The 14,497-nt window shown below is 38.8% G+C and overlaps 1 protein-coding gene across 4 annotated transcripts; it reads right to left on the bottom strand.

Annotated features, from left to right (window-relative positions):
* Nucleotides 1–578: 578 nt before the first annotated feature.
* NR2F2 (nuclear receptor subfamily 2 group F member 2) lies at nt 579–13,056 on the bottom strand. Of its 4 annotated transcripts, none has more exons than XM_063925720.1 (3): nt 12,774–13,056; nt 6,017–6,544; nt 579–3,389 (listed from the first exon to the last, which is right to left on the bottom strand). In XM_063925720.1, the coding sequence occupies exons 1-3, from the start codon at nt 12,814–12,816 to the stop codon at nt 3,115–3,117; spliced, it is 846 nt and encodes a 281-aa protein (XP_063781790.1). In that variant the 5' UTR covers nt 12,817–13,056; the 3' UTR covers nt 579–3,114. The 4 variants fall into 4 exon arrangements, with proteins under 4 accessions (XP_063781790.1, XP_063781788.1, XP_063781789.1 ...); XM_063925718.1 differs by lacking the exon at nt 12,774–13,056 and adding an exon at nt 8,203–9,325 and having other exon boundaries at nt 6,017–6,565; XM_063925719.1 differs by lacking the exon at nt 12,774–13,056 and adding an exon at nt 8,203–9,322.
* Between the last annotated feature and the right edge of the window lie 1,441 nt (nt 13,057–14,497).

Below are 14,497 nucleotides of genomic sequence, written 5' to 3' on the forward strand. Positions count from 1 at the left end.
ATGGGAAGATATAAAGCAGTCTGCAAGCAGTCAGGAGAAAAGACACTTATAGTGTTGCCATCTTTAACAGCCCGGGTTAACCCATGCACTCCCGTGAGCCCGTAAAAAAATAAATAGATACACTCCAGGGCCAAGCAACCATCTTGCAGGAGCCATGAAAGGGTTAAGATCTCACAGAACTTGCTGTTAAATCACATCCCCTTCTTTTGTCCTTTGCAAATGCTTGCTAGATCTATTGTTGCAACTCAGCACGAAAAGGAAAACTTAGTTTAAACGTAATAAACTTAAAACCTAACACGAATACTTAAACAAATACCCCTTTCAGGAAGCATACATGCATTCTCTTTATAAGCATCATCATCATCATCATCATCATCATCATCATCATCATCATCCACATGGCGTTTAATTTGTGACTGCTGCAAAACCTCCCATCAGATAAGTGTTACATTCTCCACACATTAATAAGGACAGGGACTGGCTCTTTTTTCATTTTTGAAATTCATAAATTATAATTTAATACCAATGACAATTTACAACACATGTTTTACAATAAGCTAACACAAAACGAGATCCTGTGAATTGTTTTTTTTTTATCTTTTAATACAAAAACTTCATACACTCACAAATGACTTGCAATAGAGAAACCTAAACGTAGAGGTCAGCAATACTCTGCAAATGTACCAGTGCTCAGAGCCGTCTCCGTATTACGTGTATAATGTATACATATATCCTGTATAGTGTGTGTGTGTGTGTGTGTGTGTGTGTGTGTGTGTGTGTGTGTGTCTGCATATTACATGTTATAGTAATTCCCAGTCAAACTGCATATCATGGTCCAGAAGTACATTTACAATAAATTAAGTTTACCATTGAATATGAATGATTAAAACATGGCAAGTTTTGGTACAAAATCTTACCCCACAGAAATCTGTGACTGAGAAGAATTAATTACACTCTAATTTAAGCTCTCGTACAGTAGGCATCTTATTTTTGCTTACAGAGACGCCTACATTTCTATGTAGCCCATTCCAACAGCTGCTGTTAGTTTGTATTTTATAAGGTCCCCTCAGTAGAAAAAGGCTCCATGTCTTTACTACATACTAGCAGACCAGAAAAGGTTTTATTTTAATAATCAATTTGAAAATGTAATTTAGTCTGAACGTAATAACAGACCTTGAGTCCTCTTAACTAAGTCACCCAAATTATGAACCTCTCAACAACAATAGAGAATGGCCATCACAATAGCTTATCAAACCACAAAAAAAATAAAAAATAAAAATAAAAAAAATAAACCAGAAAATTCAATGAAAAGCAACTGACCTGTATATACAAATCTGTCACTGGTTTGCCTCAGATATCATGTGCGTGTATACCAGATATTTACAAAATAGTACTTTTTTATGTTCATAAAATAGATGTAGATTTTTTTTTTTGTTTGGATAAGTTTAACAATATACTTCGCTAAAATAGCTCTGTAGGCACTTAAAAGTACGGGCCTTTTCTTGGAAATCCATTTTTAATTAAATAGGGGATTAGGTTACTAAGAATGGGTTGCAATAATGTACAGTTCCCCTTAAACCATAGATAAACCACTGGTTTAAGCGTTTCCTGCCGAATTAGACATGCAAATACACTGTTACACGTTTGGACAAACATAACGGGGGCAAGTAGACAGGAAAGGCAAATTAACCCCTTCTGCAGACCCGCAGTCCCGCAACATCGTCTTCAAAGGTCTGGGGCTCAATAAGTTATGGTCTCTATTAGAAACATGTGATGTGGATAGTTCTTGTTTGGAAAGACACTTGTCACAGCCAAAAAATTTTTTTTTTCAGATATCAAATAATATTTTAATTTCTGAGTACTTCCAATTTTCTTGAAATATAACACACAATAGACTTGACCAAACAGTTCAGTTATTATAACTTTTACAGTATACAGAAAAAAGTTGCACTTAAAAAAGCAAACAAAATAAAAAACCCTTCAGTTTTAACACAAACTGTAAGATCTAGTTACCGAATCAATCACATTATGTATAAGTGCCAACAGTGTTATTTGTCATGCTGATTTGAATTGTATTTTGTCTTTTTTCTTTAAAAAAAAAAAATGGAAATATCAACAATTATAATACAAAGGGAATTGCAAATATACAAACAGTAATAGGAGCTTCAGAACAGTTTGAGAATACTGCATGGAACACATTTGCCCTAAAAATGTACTTAACTAAACTGCTGTATCTTAGACACAGCGTTCCCTCCGCTTCATCCCCACAGCTTGCCTAATTTGTGAAAAATAAAATAATTATAATAATAATTATTATAATAATAATAATATAAAAAAAATCTGTCTTGTTTAGTGAAGAAACATATGTGGTTCAAATGGGTAAATAATTACAGGTCTCGAGTTCAATAATTAATTTAGGCTCATCACTTATAAGTGCCCTTCCAACTCAACTCCATTTATTAATTTTTAAGTTCCATTTTTTCCTATGACATTCTTGTGGAATCTGTTTTAATTCTTACAGAACATATAAATTTTAAGGATACATTTTTTTTCTTAAGTCAAGAATATATATATATATATTTATTAAAAAAAAAATATTATAGAACCACAGAATAAACTGGTTTGGAACCAGGAAAATACAAAAAGGAAAAGAAACAGCTAATAGATACATAGACACAGGACAATTTATAATTTGGAAAAAAAAAAGAACTTACTTTCTCTCTCTCTCTCTCTCTCTCTCTCTCTCTCTCTCTCTTTGCTAATTTTCTCCTCATCTCCATAAATGCACTTTTTTTTAAGCGATATTTTAAAAGGTTACAAAAAAAGACAAAAATTTCCTGTTTTTTTGTTTGTTTGTTTTTTACTTTCTTTAAAAAAAAGTGATACGTAGCAAGTTGTTCTGAACGAGACAGGTTTAAATGCATTCTGTAAGAGTGTTCATAGATAAGTCTTTTTTTTTTTTTAATTCACAGTCCAATAAATTCTTCCCACTTCTTTAAGTAAACTTGTAACAGCCTTAACAGAAGGAGTTTTAAGCAAACATACCCCAGAGTCTTTTGTTTTGCCCTCCATTTTCCCCTTCAATACTGTGTTGTTGTTGTTGTTTTTTTTTTTTTATTGTATGGACATATAGGGCCAATTGAAACTGCTTCCAGAGAGTAACATATCTCTAATGAGCGTTTCTATAGGGGTTTTACCTACCAAACGGACGAAAAACAATTGCTCTATGACAGAAGAGGACACAGTGCGGAGGGATGGTAGACGGAGTAAAAGTTTGCCAAATCTTGTCGGCTGGTTGGGGTACTGGCTTCTAACATATTCTTCCAATGCACATTGTGACTTCTCCTGCAAACTTTCCACATGAGCCACATCAGACAGACCACAGGCATCTGGGGGGAAAGAAAAGTGTGATAAACAATGTAATTATATGATTAGGAGTCGCTGTAGTGGAAGGCCTGTCACCAAATTGTGGACAGCCTCCCCCCCCCTCCTCTTTCCCAACCCCCTCTTGTTCATTGTAATTAACTCATAAAAATTGCACCACCACAAACACACTAATATATATATATATATATATATATATATATATATATATATATTGCTAGGAAGACTGGAAAGTCATTTAGCAGAGGCCTCCTAATGGTTGCTTAGCTCTTTAACACAAATAATCTGATGTCCAGTCACCAGCAATGGCGTCCGGGGATCTTTAATATATTCTCCCCTTTTAAGACTATACGATTTTTCTTTAGTCTGTGAAAATGTCTTAAGTGGCTCTTTTAAAGATCATCTTGTCAGTATGGGTTGTTCAGAATCATCCAAGCAAACTCTGCCCACCCCCTTCTCCCTCTCCCTCTCTCTCTCTCTCTCTCTCTCTCTCTCTCTCTCGCTGGTTTTACAGAAGGCCCCTGTGCACAGTGAGACCACAGAGGGTCTTGCACGATTTACTATGCCCCTAACATACAATACCTAGGTTTAAATCACAAACGCCTCTATGAAGAGTCCAGGTTGTGACCCAACCTGCCATTGGCTTCTTGTTAAGAAAAAAAAAAAAGAGTAGCACATGCATATTTGTATGCAAGCCATTACAAAGGCATGCAGATTATTTGAAACATGTGGAGGGAAAATAAGGCATAACTGTGTAACATGTTTTATGTGTTGGTGTGCACTGAGTCCCCTCCATCACCAGAGGACCTGGCAAAGCATTGATAAGCTTTGCAGGCCTCTCTGGGGCTACAGTGGATAAGAAACAAGTGGTTTGGCCAAGCAGTGCAATGTAAAGTGAGCAGTACAGGTGACTGCCTGATACAGAACAATATTAGCATTTAAATTCCCCTTACACATGTACCCAAACAAGGTGTACACATATCAGTGTGTTTATCATCATAAGTGCACTAAAGTATGACCACAGACACTATCCATACAGTACAGTTAGTTGGAGGAATTCATTATAGATACTTTCCCCACAATTATTTTGCTACAACCCCCCTACCCCTAATATCTATCTTGAGGAGGGTAGCTGGGGTCATTGCTATATAATTTCAGAGCAGACTAACAAAACCGTCATGCACTTATGACGTATTCATTCACATATAGTACATTTTAATAATGGTCATATTTAACAAATAAAAAATGTACTCCGCTACACTCATCACTCTTCCTGTGATTGGTAGAATCTAGGCTCTCATCTACCAACATTACCCATCTTATTTTAGACCAGATAAGAGAAATAAACGTAACTAGTTATTTAATGATTTGTTGGCAATTTAAGCCTTAGGCAACGTGTTTCTGTCATTTCTTATTTAATCAACATATAAAAATGCATGTATGTCTTAGTGTGTGTGTGTGTGTGTGTGTGTGTGTGTGTGTGTGTGTGTGTGTGTGTGTGTGTATGTATGTGTGTACACACACACACACACACACACACACACACACATTTATGCAGTACAGACATCCCTTAATGGATGTACAATAGTTATTTCTCACAAGTGGCATTAAAGGCATGCAGCCGCCTGAAATATGATGTATATACAATTATAATATGTTAGCCAAAGTTTGTCCATAAGTGTGAATAATTATGAGATATTTTCCTCGCACAACCTAACCTGCAATGTATCCTAATTTGATTTCTATTTTATAATGCATTAATTATTGATTTATAGCTGCCACGGTACAAACAAGTGGTACACAGCTAACAATAATAGCAGCAGATATGGGTGTAATGATTATTATTATTATTTTTATTTATTATTATTATTACCACCATCATCATATTTAAGGGAGATAATATTATGTACTCCCATCTATCTCTCTCTCTCTCTCTCTCTCTCTCTCTCTCTCGCTCTCTCTACATGCTGTGGGTTAACCGTTTTGCTGCTTCGCATTTCCACACTAAAAAAGTTGCATTCTGTCTAAAGTTACAGCCGTTCAGCAGTGAAATCCAAACTGCCTGTCTTAACTCGTCCTATTCACAAATACATTTGGAATCCGAATGATTTGGGCCCGTGGAGTTAAACAAACAACATATCTGCCTTCAGATGCAGTCATGCTGGAAGCTAGACTCCAGAGGAGAGGCAGCCTGGCAGGGCCAGCAACCACACAGCAAGGAAAGGCTCTTCTTTCCCTTTGACTAAAGATAACACTGCATTCTGTTGTTGTTGTTGTTGTTGTTGTTGTTGTTGTTGTTATTATTATTTTACATATTAACTGAAATAGCATTTACTGTGATTTATGATGTCAAATGCAGTTTCATTCACCATAGCAATGATCTTAAAATGGATTTGCAGGGAATGATCCTAACCTACAGTCAGGGCCTGAATGTTTTGTATATATGAATTATATTCCATTCCTAGCAAACACTGGGTGATGGGGTCCCTCCTCTGCCATGTAGCAGGATTGTGGCAAGTTTTAGCACATAAACTAAGCATTTAAAATAATAATTGACACTGTCTATATAAATACTTTATGACATTATAAAATAAATATGTATATATGAAGAAAAATATAATTTTTGTCTTACCTGAAGTGAAGAGCACTATAGCTTTTAAACAACTATATTCTGCTGAGTCCACGTGTAATGCCTTTAGTTTCTCTACTTGCTCTTGGAAGATTCTTATGTGGTCCATAAAGGCCACCACTCTGTCCGCGGACATGGGGGAAGCGTGGAGCCCAGCAGCGGCCAGGAGAGGGGCGACATGGAGGGGCATTGAGCACTGGGCAGCATTAAGCACAAACAACTCACTCCAGGTTAGCCTGAGCAGTGCCACCTGGTCTGTGATCTGCAGGTCTGGGAAGAAGGGGATATTCCGTGCCCACTCCACAGCACTGAAGAGCATCCTGGCTGCCAGTTCACAAATGTTCTCGATGCCCATAATGTTGTTGGGTTGCATGCATTGGCTACCAAATCTAGAGGTCGGGTAGGGCTCTGCCCTCAGCAGAAGGGATATATATCCGGATAGGTAGGAATGGCAGTTGAGAGGGTCCCCATTTGTCAAGGCGAACTGGCCATGAGTAGGCTGTGTGGGTGGCATTCTGCCCCTCTGTACGGCTGCAGTAAATAGAGAAGAAACTACAGCAATTAATATCTGCTTTTGTCTCGGTTACTCATTGTCATGCAAGTTTTGTGTTCCCTGTCACTGCTAATACAAACAATTTAATAAAAATAACAACAACAACTATATATATATATATATATATATATATATATGTATATATAAAACATTTGAGAATATTTTCTGTGTTGTTTTGTGTTCTTTATTGTATTTAAATTACAACAACACATCATCTAAAGAACCCACTTCCACAATTGCTTTAAAAATCGCTCTTCTGCTTGCTTAATAAAAAAAAAATCTGCTGACTTCCCAAACACGAAGACATTCAATTTATTCTTCCATATGTGCTCATAATGTCCTTATGTTTCTCTCTCCCGTCTACACATATAATATTGCAGTTTGATTTTAATTATGTTTTTTTTTTTTAAACAAAAGCTAAGGTCCTTGATAGGCCTCTTATGCTTTTTAAAGTGACTGTGAAAATATAATTATAATAGTAATAATAAAAAAAACAACAACAGCAACAACAAAGAAAGATTCTCAGTTTAAGAGCTACAGACAACTGCTTGCAGCTTGCAGGCCTCTGCGTCCTTTCCCCCACAGTTGCATTGCAGGAAGTCAAAGAATTTTGGGGGATAATGTTTAAACTTTTAGAGGAGATGGAAGGTTGTGGGAAATATTGTGTAGAGTTCGGTAGATCGTGTAAGATGTACGTGGGATTCTAAGCAGGACAGAGTCAGACCAGCTGGAGCACAAAGAAAGAGGCAGACAGTAACCCTTAGCCTACATTAGACAGCCTGCTGAGGCAGCTCTGCACACCATCAGCACGTTGTCCTCTAATTTTATGTCAGATAAGCTGTTGACTTTCATAAGAGAACACACAATTACACACACACACACACACACACACACACACACACACACACACACACACACACACACACACACACACACACACCATGTACAACAACCGAACAGATCAGCAGACCTGCAAGCTATATATATTGTATATATTGTTTATGGATCCAGGAACTTAAATTGTAATATTTAATGATGGTGGTAAGAGAGAAGCATGCGTGTGTGTGTGTGTGTGTGTGTGTGTGTGTGTGTGTGTGTGTGTGTGTGTGTGTGTGTGTGTGTGTGTGTGTTACAGAAGACTCAGCTCCAAACTGTCCTCTGATCTTAATCAGTTTTAACTCCTGTGCAGAATGACATTCTAGGTCACAGGGGCCAGGCAGATTATTCCACGGAGAGAGGATATTTTTTGTCGTTGTTGTTGCTGGGGGTCATAGATGCATAATAATAATAATAATAATAATAATAATAATAATAAATAGCCTGCCATTTATATCAACCTATTCAGGGCCATGCAATAAAAAAAAACCCCATAGATTAATAAATACAAATTTGAAATGCCCCCATTTAACATTAAGATACAGAATTAAGGTTCGGCTAAATAAGAGAATCAGCTAGCATGAATGATCGTGGCCACTGGATTGCAATGCGGGAACACAGAGGCAAGCAGCAAACTCCCAGCCCTGGCCATGCACGGGAAAGTTACACAATTGCCTGAACCCTGAATGCTGGAGAGAGGGGAGGGGAGGGGGGATACAGAACAATAGGCAAGACTGGAAAACAAATGAAATCCCAATACCTTCCCGTCTCATGCCAACTTTGAGGCATTTTTTGAGGCGACAGTACTGGCACTGATTGCGGTGGTGCTGGTCTATGGGGCAGTTCCTGTTGGCACGACAAGTGTAACTCAGGTTTCTCCTTACACTCCTCTTGAAGAAGCTCTTGCAGCCCTCGCAGGTGAACTGGCCATAGTGCTTGCCGCTGGACTTGTCCCCACACACCACGCACTCAATGTGCTGCTGCTGTTGCTGCTTGTCCCCTTGGCTCTGGCTGGACTGGCTGGACGGGTTGGACTGGGCAGGGGTAGAAGAGGGCACTCCTTGCCCCGGGGTCTGCGGGGTGTGCGGGGCCCCTGTTGGTCCTTGCACTGGGGGTGGCTGTGAAGGTTGAGTTCCTGGCACATCGTCCTGAGGGTCTCGCCACGCACCCACTACCATTGCCATATCTAATGGGAGACCGTTTCCACTCTGCTTCTCCCTCTTCTTCTTCTTATAGTGCTGGTGGGATCAGTCAAGCAGCTTTAATATATGAAAAAGGGGGGGTCTCAGGGAATAACACACAGAAAAAAAAAAAAAAAAGGAAAAAGAAACGATGAACAAGCAGCAAACAGTCAGAGGAGTAGCAGAGTGTGTTTAGGGGTCTTGTGCAGGAGCAGGCTTGGGGGGGTCTCTCTGTGGCTGAGGTGCGGGCTGAGTGCTGGGGGCCAGGTCCTGGGAAGATCACAGTCAGCCATTCAGGAAAGCCATGGAGAACAGGCGAAGGGTTAAGGATTACAGGGGGGAGACCTGCTCTTCTTCTTCTTCTCCTCCAGCGCTGGCAGCCAGTAAGGGAGTCTCTCTCTCCAGCAGGGCTTGCTCAGTTCCCTGCTTCCTCTGAGCATGAAGCACTCTCCAGCCCCAGCAGCAAACAACAACAATAATAATAATGATAGTGATAAAAAAGAGGAGCAGTTCACAGGCTGCTGGACATCCTTCATGCAGAATAAGCCTTGGAATAAAAGGCAGGAGCCGGGAATCAAAGTGATCAAATATGCTAAAGAGGGGGGGTAGGAAGTGACTGCGATTTGTAGGAAAGGGCTGGCAGAGTGGTGTCTCTCCGATCAGCTCACTGAGCTCTCTATATAGTGAACTTTGACACCACTGCTGCAACTTAGCACACGTTACCATGGAGACGCCGCTCCTTATAAGGCGAGAGATTGTGTTTAACTGGTCAGGGCTCCCAGCCCTCCCCTTGCACCCTATTGGTCCGGCCGGCCTAGTGGTACAGAGCGCCTGCCGCTCGTCACTGCATGGTCCTAGAGAGAGTCCGCTAGTGCTTGCCCTGCTCTCAGCATTGCTCTTTCAGTTCAGACACAATAAGGTTGTAGAGGGTGAAGGAAAAAAAAGTGTGTTAAAAAAAACAAAACGTATTGCAAAAGGGCACTATACATAGCAGGATCAATTAAACAAAATCCTGGATTTTTTTTTAATTTTTTTAATTTTGCCCATTTCTGTTCCCCAACTTAATGCCTGGTTTAAAATGATACTAATAATATGAATAATAATTGTCTTTATAAATATCTATGTTTGCTGCTAGATAGTAAATGTAACAGTATTCGTGATGATTTACTGGGAATATTGGATATGATGGTCTATGCTCGTCTATAATAACCCAATGGATAAAGTTAAGATAAGAGCTGGAATTGATTATTATTATTATTATTATTATTATTATTATTATTATTATTATATTAATAATAGTCAACTACTGCTTATAGTACGAGGATGGAAATGTTAATATTAGTCACATATGATAAATCCACATGTGCACATGGTTAAATCAAAATGAGCATGTATATACATGCATACATCATTCCACACAGGCAGCAGTTTGCTCTAATGAAGTATGCAGGGAGTCAGAATGCAGGACCAGACATTGCTTTTACAGGGGAGGTGATAGAGGTTCAAATGGACAATACTCCTATGTTGAAGAATGAGGGTCGGTACTGTTTGATCACTTGACCATCAGAATCTCAATAGCTGGGGCTATTATTTACTTCAGAGGAAGCATTCCGTGTCAGCTAAGGGCTGCAGAAGCTTGTTGGTTTAAGGCTAATTGCACAGACAAGGCAAAGTGTCATTATTATCTGGGTACATCCATTATTTTACTGCTAGCCAATGCAATATACTCCTGTCCATGTCATCCACCAAGAATAACACTACGGAAATAAAGTATTCTCTTGTTCTCCTGTAAATGTTACGGTATCTGTCTCTTGCACACACTTGCGAGATTACAATTTTCTGTGTTCCCATATTTACAAGTAGCTAAATGCACGTGAATATATTATAACATAGGAAAAACTACACACAAATAAAGACACACATACATATAATAATTCATATGCACACACACAAACATGCACATGCATATGTATCATTGCAGAGTACCCACGCTTTCTAGCTCAATGTACGTAAAGGCACAAACAGTTCTGAATATGGGTCCATTCTAAATATTTCACTGGAATTGTTTGAACCCGCAACATCTTTACAGTGAGCTGGCATAGTATTTCATATGCATTGCAGCATAGTGCAAGCAAACACACGTGTGTGTGTTGGTGTGTGCGTGCGTCTGTCTGTGTGTGTGTGTGGATAAGAATATATATATATATATATATATATATATATATATATATATATATATATATATATTTATGTATAGACACAGAAAAAGAGGAACCATCACTACTGTATATCGTCCACATGTGGAGCCTACAGTCACTTGCTCTAAGGGTAACATAAGATATTGGGACCTAATGCAGGATTTGTTCCACTTCTACATCTGTGCTACACAAATGTGTTTTGGAGCTTCCCTTGACATATCCCTCTCACTCTACTCACCATATGTGTTATAATAAAGGTATTATAAACACTCACCTGATATGAAGAATATATATAATACCACTATTAACTCATTGGGGAACTTTTGGTTATACTGAAATCATATGAGGATGTATGCTATCTATGTCGCGGTGCTCTTATAAATCAAGTCCACTTCAAGGTAATAAAATGACATAATTTAGCCAATAAGTCTAGTTCTTGTCTTATTATTGGCCTCAGCGAACACATTTGAAGGTCAATGTTTCAGGGAGAGTTCATCCCTGGCCCATGCACTATACACTGGTGAACGGTTAGTATTTTATCTTACAGCTAGTCAGTGCTCTGTTAGGCCACACGATGAATGCCATCATTGTGTCACTTGTATCCTGCCATTGTCCATTTTGTGTATGGATAGCAGGCAAGAAACCTCACACCCTTATGTCACATTACCCTTCACAGCGATGTTCTCATACTCAATACAGTGAGGACTATATGGTTATTAATGTACATGAATATCAACTGCAAAAAGTTCTATTTAAAAATAAAAAAGTAAAATAATTTATTTAACATTAAAAGGTAATTTAATGGTAAATGATGTGTTGTGCTTTGCAGGTTCATTTACATACAAGTCTAGTGGAAAAAAAGGGATTTCTATAGACATTACACAGAAGTGTACTGTGTGTGTGTGTGTGTGTGTGTGTGTGTGTGTGTGTGTGTGTGTGTGTGTGTGTGTGTGTATGTGTCGCAACCATCACACTGAAGTCCTGTGAATGGGGAGAGTGTGTCCCATTGTGTTATCTGAACTACCAAGTCAATGCAATTTTTAACCAATGGCTTGTGGTACTTTCAAAATCACCAGGGGCTGTCAGAGTTGGGTCCTCTAAAAAAAAAAAAAAAAAAAAAAATTTACAGTGCTAAATCAGAGCATATGTTGTGTGAGGTGAAAAAATGGTTAAGATTGGAGCAAGTACAGTATCTGTCTGCCCCCTAGTGTAAGGCTTTCATCTGCCTAAAACTGAACATACACTGGAAAAAGATGGGATCTTAAAGGGAACCGACTTTTGATTCACCTATGTGCGCCAGAAAGAAACTTAGGTGCATATTAATGTGATTAGTTCCTAAATGAATGGGATTGGATATACCTGGAGTGTAGGGCAAAGTTTGTGAATTTTGCTTCCCCATAGCCAGTGATGAGTGGATACAGAGGGCTGATGCAGTGTGTTGTTCCATTGATGGACCTGAACAGACCATTTCTAATCAGCCTGCATTGAGGAGCCCTAGCCCTGGCTGCAGCTCATTCTCAGCAGCCTTTCCAAGAGGACAGATCGGTGAGTACTCTGCCTTTTCCTTCCTCTCTGCAGCTGCCTTGCATTATCTTTCACCATGATCCTAGGCAGAGAACACTTCTCTAGATATATCCGATCAACACAACCCCTCAGCCGGGCTAAATCTCCTTATTCCCTCCCCTAACCAAGGCTCTGGACTGGGTATAGCTGCTGTAGTGTTATACTGGCGTCTTTGACAAATGAGTGCTAGCTGCGAAGGACAGTAACCCTCTAAATTAAACTCAATCGTGCTTTAAAAGGTATAATACACAAACAACAGACTCAGACTCAGCACAGGGCTACAGAGGCACACTCGGCAGATGACTCAGGTTAAGAGATAGTTAAAGAGATAGAGCATCCCATGCTTAGTAGTAGAGGAGAAAAACGTATTATAAATAAAATAGACCTACCAAACACGTATTTTCCTTGCTCTGCGTCCCAAATGGCTTGCATCTTCTTCCTATAACTGCAAATCCCCTTTTTAGTGTGGCAGGTGAAATGAGTCCCTTTATGCACGTTATAGGAGATTTCCTTGGAAAGAGAATACAATGTCTCTCTTATTGTGTTTATTTTAGGCGATTGAACAAACTGATTGCAAAGTAGGTAAAAGCCTAGAGGTTGCAGGGAGAAAGGTGAATGGGATATCCTCTGCTTGAAGGGAAGCACTGTTTGGCTTGCAGGCTTTGAAAAAAAAAAAAACATACAAAAAAAAAAAAACTTGACACTATAACTTTAAATATAGTGAGTTTGAGAGAGCCAGCACACAGCTCGTCAGGAATGTGAGCCTCGCCTTTAAGAAAATCCCCATACCCAAGGTATAGCAGCACACAGTGATCTCTTCTCTCATCTCATTCCTTAGAAGGAATAAAGAGCATTGCTACACCTTCCACTTTGGGGCAGGGATAGATTAGACTTTAAACATGCGCCCAATTGGGGGGACAAAAAAAAAAAAAACAACCACATCTTTAATTTAATGATTTTGTCCCCTTTTAGACAGATGTTTTCAAGGAACCTTACACCTCTAAATATTGTATTGTAAACTCAACAGTTATACAGCTATTGCAATACACAGCTATTTACTAATGGCTTACAGCATAGTTTTAGAACTTTATTTCTGATTCGTAGCACTTTGCTTGTGTGACTACTCCCTCGCTACACACCTTCATTAAAACAGTCCCCACTTAGCTGTTTTCTTTGATAACTGCTCTGCCATCTGAAATAATGAATGTAAAGGACAGTATATTTGGGCTTGGCATGTGTAATATTCATTATATACTCACTAAACTAATGAATGGGACATTAACATATTACAGATGTAATAAATAGTAAGTCACTGGCAGCCTTGCACAGTTTAAACTAATGGATTTTTTTTTGTTCCAAGACTGGTGCTGAAAGGCGGACCTTTTATTTTAAGAAAAGTGTTCTGCTAAGATGTATGTCAATGACAAATGAAACCAACGCTCTCTCATTGTCACTTGTCCTTGCCTTTAATAGAAATTTTGTTAAACACAAGACTGAATGCTAATTACATGTTTACTGGCTAATGGAGATCACAAATGATTTTGCCACCTAAAATAATACTGAAAACTACGAAGACACTGTAATTATAGACTTTAAGGCACAAAAAGAAATAACTATGAGAACCTTAGGGCCCTTACAAAAGGCATTAATATCATAAAAAAACCACATTGTTGGCAAGAATCAGGTGCCAGTATTATGAACCCATGTAGGAGACAGCCCTTGGGAGAAGATAAGACTGTGCCACCTACATCGTGGTGTTTCTGGTGACAACATCTGAAGGGTGGCACCGGTGACAGCCATTGTCCTTTGGAAGCTGTAGGTTATTGGTGGAGTAAAGTTGATCAGATAAGGTGCTGGGTATATTTAGGGTCCGTGTTCAATTTATTCAGTCTATGAAAGAACTGGGATTCATTTTTGGGAATATTGCAGGATAATTGTGATGTTTAATGATCAGCATCAATTTGATGAAGGTTTTTTATTTTATTTTAAAGATCTCCTTAAACTGTGCCCTCCCATAACCACATGGGCTTTTATCTGTACCAGGGGGAGTTCATTGGTGGAGGTTTTTTAAACTTTGGCCCATATTATATTGATAGCTGCCACTGTTATCCCA

This window comes from Pseudophryne corroboree, chromosome 6, assembly GCF_028390025.1.
Source record: "Pseudophryne corroboree isolate aPseCor3 chromosome 6, aPseCor3.hap2, whole genome shotgun sequence".
In the NCBI taxonomy this organism is placed as follows: domain Eukaryota; kingdom Metazoa; phylum Chordata; class Amphibia; order Anura; family Myobatrachidae; genus Pseudophryne; species Pseudophryne corroboree.